The sequence below is a fragment of the Mastomys coucha genome, unplaced genomic scaffold, assembly GCF_008632895.1.
Source record: "Mastomys coucha isolate ucsf_1 unplaced genomic scaffold, UCSF_Mcou_1 pScaffold16, whole genome shotgun sequence".
Taxonomy (NCBI): domain Eukaryota; kingdom Metazoa; phylum Chordata; class Mammalia; order Rodentia; family Muridae; genus Mastomys; species Mastomys coucha.
The window spans coordinates 52169006-52178436 of NW_022196898.1; the positions used below are offsets into that span (position 1 = coordinate 52169006).

General features: G+C 43.1%; 1 protein-coding gene across 3 annotated transcripts in view; it reads right to left on the reverse strand.

Moving 5' to 3' along the window:
* Positions 1-8950, reverse strand: part of Magi3 (membrane associated guanylate kinase, WW and PDZ domain containing 3) — a 193966-nt gene extending 185016 nt beyond the window's left edge. For 2 of the 3 annotated variants that reach the window (XM_031375050.1, XM_031375052.1), the window contains exon 1: positions 8170-8916. In XM_031375050.1, the coding sequence (XP_031230910.1) occupies positions 8170-8491 (322 nt within the window). In that variant the 5' untranslated portion in view covers positions 8492-8916. Of the gene's footprint in view, positions 1-8169 lie in introns of all 3 variants that reach the window. The other variant, XM_031375051.1, reaches the window with a different exon arrangement.
* Positions 8951-9431: the final 481 nt, after the last annotated feature.

Genomic DNA, 9431 nt, shown 5'->3' on the forward strand with positions numbered 1-9431 from the left:
AACTTTTGACAAGTAGACATAAAACTACCCAGCACAAGAGATATTCTTTTTAAACAGAATTCCTTCCAATTTCATGTTTGTTTTAAAAAAAGGGAAAAACATTCCCCAACTAAACTATAGCAGGAAAATTTAACTCCCCTTTTTGATTCCTTTTTTTTTTCTTTTGATGACTCAATGAGTTTCATTAGGGTTGTTTATAGGAACATGGATGAGGGACTGTTTACAGGAGCATAGGCACTGTATGAAGTGGCTACACTACTGAAAAATGCCTCTGCCTTACTTAGCAGCTATTAGTTTTGTGTATATCCTTGGGAAGGGGTAGGACCCTGAGAGCTCCTCCTCTGTCCACAACAGGCTGTAGTCAAACTCGATCTTGTGCAGATCTTGCACAGATAATCACAGGTGCAGCCGGGCAGTGGTGGCGCACGCCTTTAATCCCAGCACTTGGGAGGCAGAGGCAGGTGGATTTCTGAGTTCGAGGCCAACCTGGTCTACAGAGTGAGTTCCAGGACAGCCAGGGCTACATAGAGAAACCCTGTCTTGAAAAACCAAAACAAACAAACAAAAAAGGCACTAGCTGCTATGAGTTCAAGAGCACACTGCCATGCAATGCCCCGAAGTTAGCACTCTATATGAAGCCCCACTTCCTCTGGTTCTTACATTTTCTTTTGTTCTATATCTTCATCTGAAGGCTGCTAGTATCAAATTTTTCAACAGGTTTTACATTTGGGGAAGGTGATCTATATAATAAGTTCCATATTAGCCTGGGCTACATGAGGCCCTGACTCAAAAAACTTAAAAGTAGGTTTTTGAAAATACCAAACAACACAAACTTACTGTACTTTTTGCATATGTTCTGTGAGCCTTGGAAGACTGAGGTTACCTCTTCTCATATATGTATATATACATAAATATACATACACACGTGTGTGCGTATCCCACATATGGCTGAGCATTCAATCACAGCATCTTCTCATCACTTTGACCAGTTATGAGCCTCTGCCATCACCACTGGCCCTAGCAAAAAGAAGCTTCTCTGAACAAAGTCAGCAGTATCACTAACCTACCGCTTTACAATTCTGAATCTCTAAACGATACCTCTAACACATATTAATAAGCAAAGTAAGTAACTAGAGCTACTAACGTAGACTGCTTTTTCTCAAGTGCTTAGATTTATCTTATAACTGAAATTACGGTCTTCAAAATGCACTCTATACTTTCTTAGCCATGCTGAAATGCCTGAAATGGTAGAGGGCTTGCTCCTCAAAGCCACTGTGCTACAGCAACATGACTGGGGTAGTAATAAAGTTACGGGGGTAGGAAATAAGTATATTAATGTCCCAACCTTGTCACTAGAAGCCAAATAGCTGGCTAAGTCAAGTCATGATTAAGATGGAACTGTTTTCAGTTCCCTTTTTACTACACTAGCAAATTGTTCTTGACCATAAAATTTGTTGGGCTCCCAAAGCAACCCAAATACACCTATTATCCATAATATAATATTACATAATTAGTATTAATGATAATATTTCAAGTACATTATGGGCAAAATAAGAATATTCATAGTACTATATTATGAGCTGAATGAGACTAAGCTAAAGACAGAGACACATCCCAACAGCATTACTACTAGAAGAAAACACATTTCAAGTTAGAGCTTAGGAAGAATATTATCAGGAATAATTCAAAATAGAACTGTCTCTTTATTTAAACAATTAATAGAATTCCCCCTCTATTTTCCAATTATCATATATTAAACAATATAATTTTGTGCATTTGTAGTAAGAAAGTGTTGTAATATACACACATATAAATACTATTGCAATGAAACATCCTATAGATATTTAGAGAGTAAACATTCTTGCCCTATATTTTTCTCCTCATCTATCTACTACTAAAAATGCCACTTTTCAATTAAACCAAAACCTATCTTTCAAAGCCAAAATAAATTCAATTTTTTTCATAATTCCTTCCCCAACCAAGCAAGTCAGAAAATAAGGACAAGTTGTCAAGACTCTATAAGGACAAAAACAAATGATACCTCTCTTACTTCATATACAAATCCAAAGTTTCACTATTAACACACGACAGTAATTTCTTAGAATTTTATTTTGCAAGTGAATCACTGAAAGTGGTGTTCAGCCAAAACACAGTAGTGATTCCAACATGGGGGGGTATGGGCAGCTCATTCTAAAAGTGGTATAAAACAGCATGTGGAGAGCACCGTAAGGGCTTTTTAAAAGACACTTTTGTTTGGTTTCCCCACCCCTCCTTTTTTGTAATGACTAAGGAACCATAAATCCTCGCTAAGACGTCCTCATACTCTCTTCTTCCCTCAATCCTCTCCTTCAACCTCTCACGGAGGTACTTCTCACTGTGTGGTCAGGCTGGCTCAATCCTCCCACCTCAGACTGAGAAGGAACTAGACCCAAGGATGCCCACTGTCACACCCAGTTCAAAGGAACTTTTTTCCACAGGCCAATCTGGTAAGGAATTTTCTTCAAGTTACCTCTTCCCAAATAACTCCAACTTTTGACAAGCAGACATAAAACTACCCAGCACACTACAGAGATAATTATTAAGTTTAGTTTTCACCAAAATTCATTAGATCTTACCTGAAGGGTTTTAAAGGGTAAGGAAAAAGATGAAATAACTAAAAACCTTTCCTATAAGAATTCTTTACCAGTGAATCAGTCAGCTCTGACTTTGCATGCTTCTTAAAGATACCATTTCTGACTCATTTGACAAGGTCAGTACTAGCTGATGTGGGGACATTATTAGATGTTTGAGGAGAGGGCATGTTCAAGAAGCCAATTTTTCACTTTCTCTTTATAAACTAAAAGAGGCAGCTTTTATTGGAAAACTTTCAAAATAATATTGGGTTTTGAGGACAGAAGAGCAGTGAGTGGGTTTGCCTCTTTTACACCGCAAACAAGTCTCCACAGCACCACCCTCCACAGGGCACAGCAAGTCACCCTCAGCAGCGGGTTAGAGCAGAGCAGCCCTTCCCTACCAACACACTCAATCTGAAGAACACCTCTCAACACTTCGGGTAACATCCATTCAAACAAACATAGCTGTAGTTTTTAATAACAAACTTCTTATCTATTGTTAAAGCACAAAGGACCAAAGGTTCATTTTAAAATCAGTAGAGTTTGATAAAGAATATAAGAGTGGTTCAAAAATGAAATTACTGGGTATGGTGGAACACAACTTTAATCCCAGTACTTGGCACTGACCACAAGTTTAAGGCTAACCAGGGATACAGAGCAAGAAAAAGCCTGTCAAGGAAAGGAAGAGAATTGAAGAGGAAGAAGAGGAAAAGAGAAGGTTGAGGAAGGGAAGAGCCTATTCTCCTATAACACAGCCCCAAAACACAAAACACTAAGTACCCACAAAATCCTTAAAAGTACTTCAGGGATTATACTTTAAGTCACTACATGACATTATCCACCCAAAGATTAGGCAATAACCTCATAAGTCAGATACTCAAACAAAATTATATGTGGTTTACCATAAATTTACATAAATTAGAAGACAACCTTTTTAAGAATAACTAATACAATTCTCATAAAAAATGGTCTTATAAAGTAGTCCCCACATCAGAGGAAACAAAACACATATTTTCAGAAACACAGTATTGAGTTGCTGTTTCATGAAATTCAGTTTTATCAATGACTTGAATAAAACAAAAAAGTGATCTGAAATTTGAAAGGCCCAAATATTAAATGTGTGCATTTAATAAAAACACAAGAAATTAAAGACTTCCTAAAAGACATCAACCTAAGAAGGATGGTATCTACAGATAAGGGGAATGTACTGGCTAGCCTGATGTCACCTTGGCACAAGCTATAGTCATCTGAGAGGAGGGAACCTCAACTGAGAACACAGCTCCATAAAATTAGCCTGCAAGCAAACCTGTAGGGTACTTTAATAATTGGTGATTGGCGGCGAAGGCCACCCTTGGGCTGGTGGTCCTGGGTTCTATAGGAAAGCAGGATGAGCAAGCCAGAAAGAGCAAGCCAGAAAGCAGCACCCCCGCCCCCCAGCTTCTAGACCTCTACGTTCCTGCGCGGTTTGAATTCCTGTCCTGACTTCTTTCAGTGATAAGTGGTGATATGGAAGTGTAAGTCAAATACATCCTATCCTTCCCAAGTTACTTTGGTCATGATGTTTCAGCAATGAAAACCATAACTAAGATAGGGAAACACAACCAATAAAACAACTGGAATGATACACTAGAAAAATAACCACATTAAGTACAGGAGAGATGCTTGGATTTAGTACTCTGACAAAGTGATAGAGAAAGAGTTTAGGTATAAAGATGTTAAAAATGTTAACCAGTTCTGCTGCTGCAGCATATGTCCCCTACTTTCACAGGAATCCTGAACCTGAACCACTAAATTAAGACCTTTAGAGAGAGAAAGAGGGAAAAAAAAAAACTGCTACCAAAATCTGGAAAAGCAAGAATGTTTCAAATGACAATTTATCAAAATGTGATGCAATTGTCTCTAACAAAAGGACTGCCTCACCTAATCTCTAGTTTCTGTTGGCTAAAAAAATGTATTAAATACTTGATAGTATTACTAACCTAGGAGGCTAGCAATTAAGTCTCATTTCTTTTGTTCTTCTCTTCTTTGGATACTAAACCACTTAAGCAAAATTCAATGATGTTCCAACGTGCCCACTACACTAAAAACTAGCCAAAAGATCCAAGAGTTGAGTAGAGCAGAATTTTTATTATTTGTATTATCATACACATTCCTTAAAGCATCCAGTAAAGCTTGTTCACTAAAGGGGAATGTATTTCTAGGGGTAAGTTCATGTTAATAAAATTCCTTTAGACACTATAATCCCTCAGTCACTGGAGAGCATTTTTACCTGCATTTAATTAACATGTTAAAAACTCTGCTTCAAATTAGTCATTAAACACACAGATAACTGCATTAAACAAAACGTTCCCTGTGATTTTCATCTCTAGATACAGTAGTAGAGTTAAGGTAGTCCAATGCACTGTGTGCATAATAAAGCAACACACAATGATTTCACATACTTAGACTATAATGCAATATTTAATCTTTAACTAGAATAAAATCTATGTAATTTATAAATGATGAAATATTTAAAGGTGAACTAAGAAACAAATATTTATGTGTTCTAACACTCTACACATTCACAGTTGAGGGAATTTTAGAACAAAATTAACTAATGGCCATATTAATCCAAATAAAGCTTGTTTAAGAATATACTGTGATGTAAATCATAGGCACCTGTGCTTCAGACAGGACTATCCCATAAAAGGTGAAAACCAATGCTCCAAAGTTCAAAAGTTCAAATGATAACTTTTCTCTTTTAAATAACAGTAACAAAATAAAAACAAAAGCCACAGATCACAATTAAGAAACTGGTGATTAATTGGGCCAAGCAATAAATGGGACTGAAGATTTCCCTATAAATGTTCAAGTATTGATTGCTAAGTACTAGATTAACACTAAACCAATACTGAACTCTCTGATTCCAAGAAGGATCCAAATTGTAAAGAACTATTTTCAATTGCCCATTAAAAAGCACAACAAAATAAATACAGCTCTAAAGCAAAAAGTAAGAAAGTCAGAAAGAAGACATACTCTATGAGCCTGCAGAACAGCACTGACAGGGCTCCAGAGCCTCTGGACAAAAAGAAAGGAAAGGCCAGAGTAAAGAGGTAATGCTGTTCCCAGGTCATCCCTCTGCCTCAACTGTCAGAAGACAATATGAGATCATGCCTCATTAACAAGGCATCTTACAGAAACAGCTACATTTTACTCTTTAGCTTCTAAATGACTGTCAAGAATACAGTGTAACAAAGAGTTACCAGTCAAGAGTGCTATACTACTATACAATGCTTGAAATTAAAAATTTCACAAAGTTTAGAAAAATGGGAGTGGGGGTAGGGAAAGGGTTTTTTTTGTTTTGTTTTTGTTTTGTTTTTGTTTAGAACAGCTTACACCTTGTTTTCATGATTTTCTAAATGAATCACAACCATATAGACTCCGAAATTCTCTGGAGATATACTTGTGCAATTTTTTAACTACATTGACACCAGTCATTCCCTTTATTTTCACTACATATTTAAAGCAGGACAGTGTCCTTGGATGACAAGAAGGCAGAATTTTATTAATACAAAATGCTGACTATATTCTGGGGCACAGGAGATTTCATCAATACAGTTAACTAATACTACCGTATAACACTTTAAACTCTGAAGTATTTTCTCCAATTTTATGTGAAAGGTATATAACCTGTAAAACAGATGTGTATTTATTAAGGAGCCATCCCTCTCATCTTTTACACGAATCACAGTGATTTGGAATATAAAAACTTCCTCAACAACTTTATGACTGTTATTCCCTCGGTAATGCCCCAACTGATCAAAACAAAGCACAGCAATGATGCACATGTTCCCATTATTTCCTGGCTCATGGGATTTCATCTAAGTCAAAGGTTATCAACCTCCCTAATTCTGTGGACCCTTTAATACAGTGCCTCGTGTTGTGGTAATCCCTAAACATAAAATTATTTCGTTGCTACTTCATAACTGTAATTTTGCTTTAAATATCTGATATGCAAGATAGCTGATGGACAACCCCCAAAGGGGTCGATACCCATAGGCTGAGAACCACTAATCTAAGTCGTACCTAGGCTAGTAAATGTCTGTATAGTATTTTGAATATTATAAACAGTAACCAACATGCCAAATTACAGCCCCAAGCCCCAAAAGTCTTCCCTCCACCCTTCACATATGGTTCTAGAAGTTAAGAGTTAAGAATCTTACAAACCTCAAAAACACAGAGAAAGGGTGTTTATAGTTTGACAAAGTTCTGAAGATTAACAATAAGAAAAATCCACAAATATACAAATCTTAACAGTATTGTAGAATAGGCTATATGAAAAGTACCTTCATTTAAGCCAGTAAGATTATGTTACATATCCACATGGATATTGCATCAAACCATCAGTTGCAATTAGCTCAAGGACTACTAAAGAGACAGTTCTAAAGTAAGCTGGAGATGAGGAAGAGAGAGGTCGAGAGAGGAAGGGAGGAAGGGAGGGAGAGGGAGGAGGGAAAGAGAGAGGGAGATGGGGGGGACAAAGGGGGAGAGGGAGAGAGAATAATAAATTTTCTCTAGAATCTTCTAGCATTTTGTAGTGAAAGGGGAAGACCAAAATCTAGCCCAAGTCACAGTTTGGCAGCCCCATATGTTCAGATGTACCCTATCTACATTCAGCAGAAACAATCTGATTTCGAGTAACAAAGATTAATCACAATGCCGGTGTGTCTACGTCTACAACCACCTCAGGAGCCAGAACCACATTTTACCAATACCGAAAGGACCAACAATGTTCTCTCTTACAAATTCGTAAGAAAACTTACTACATACTACCAGACCAGACTGCGCAGTCTGATCAATGCTTTCCAACTAGGGAGTATGCCATAAGCGTAACGTGCTTTGCAGCACATTTTACGAGCATCAAAGACACCAGGGCACCAAGGGTTCTTTTTTTACCCAGCGCTTCAACAGATTCTGTAGATTCGAAAGCTTTACAAAGGCATTTGCTCGGCTGGGCACCTGGGTCTTCCTTCCAAACCCAGACTACACGACAGCTCCACTGCCTCATACCACATACTGTACCTCATTGGTACTCAGACACCTGAGCCACCTAGACCCACAGAGTGGGACTGTCAGCTCCCAGACGTCTGCGGTCGTGCACGACGCACTGGGCCAGCTGAGCCCTCCCAGGAGCTTTCAGTGGTAACCTCGGCACTCGATCCAGCACTGAGTCTCCATAGTAAAGCCCTTTCTCCCCGTTAGAAGACGCAAACGCGTTCCAAAGAAAAGATCATCATCATAGGACCGTTTCCACAAAGGGGAGCAGAAAAGGGATGGCTTTCTCTAGGCAAAATAATAAAAATAAAAAAATAAATAGAAACTCTTGTCTGCGGTGGGAGACCGAGCTGGATTAGGAGAGCCAGCTCCTAGTGGCAATTCCCTGACAACCTACACAGCTGTCGGTTCACCCGAGCTCAGTTTTACTAGCCGCAAAATGGGAAACCCCGGCGCCGCCCCCACCCCCCCTCCTCCGCGGGGAGTCGGGACCAGGACCCGGGTCCCCAAGCCGACAACACACCTGGCTTCACGGTCTTCAGACGGATGGGCTCGCGGAAGTGGCGGATGACAGCCAGGGTGTCCCGGTTGGTGAGCCCGCTGACCGGCGTCCCGTTCACCTCCAACAGCACATCGCCGGGACTGGGCGCCTTGCCCGAGACCACGCAGCAGGTGCCTCCGCCGCCGCCAGGCTCGTCGCGGAGCCGCCCCAGGTAAGGGAACTCGCCGCGCTCGGCGCCGCCGCGGATCTCGGCGCCCAAGTCGCCCGGGGGCCCGGCCCAGGACACCGCACACTCCTGCACCTTGCTGAGCCAGTGCTTCTTCTTCTTCAACGTCTTCGACATCCCGACCTCCGCTGCACCATGGGGAGCCCCCGCGCGGGCGGCCGCGGTGCCGCTCCGGGCCCCCGCGCACAGCCCGGCCCGAGGGGCGCCGCCGTCGACCCCCCGGCCTCGGCCCGCTGGCCGCGCGCCGCCGCGAGCCGCCCCTCTCCGCGGGCCGCCGAGCGAGGAGAGCCGGAGGGAGCGCGCGCCCCGCGGGCGGCGCCGCCGGGGTCTCCGGGCGGGGTCAGTGCCGACGGCCGGGGCTCGGCGCCCGCGCGGCGGGAAAGGCTGAGGCAAAGGGGCGGGAGCCGAGGGAGCGGCTGGAAGCGAGGCTCCGTGCGGGACGCGCACACCGGGCTCGGTCTCCCGCTAGAGCGCGGCTGCTGCCGAGCCAGAGCCGGAGCCGGAGCGCCGAGACCAACGCCTGCCCCAGCTGCCAGGAAACTGGCGCTTTCAAACCCGCCGCAACCTCCTCCCCGCTCGGCCCCTCCCCCGCCCTCGCCGGCCCGGCCCCGCCCCCTCCCGCCGCGCAGCGCCCGGCGCGCTGCCGTCACTAGCCCTTCTCTGAAGGACGCGCCCAGCTCTCGACTCCGCGCCGCGGATTGGGTTCCGGCAGGCTGGGGGAGGACCTCGGTGGGCATGCTGATTTCTGATTGGGTGGCCTGAGTAGAGGAGGCGGGCACTAGAATGACTGAAGTTTAGAGAGGGAGGAAAAAAAAAGAAGTTTAGAGTGTGAGGGAGGGAGAAGGGGGAGGGTTGGTCTGAGAGCGGGCACAGGTCGCCGAGCAGGGAGAGGCCCTCCACCCAGGGGCTAGAGCCAAGGGAAACTTAAACGCAGAAAGGACCCGGGTCCCCAGGGTGGGGCGTGCCTAGCCGGGCAGGGGGCGGGGCCTCGGAGCTGGAGCCGGATGGCGATCCTGGGAGGGCTTTGCCTGGATCCTGGGAATCCAGTGCCCAGCTA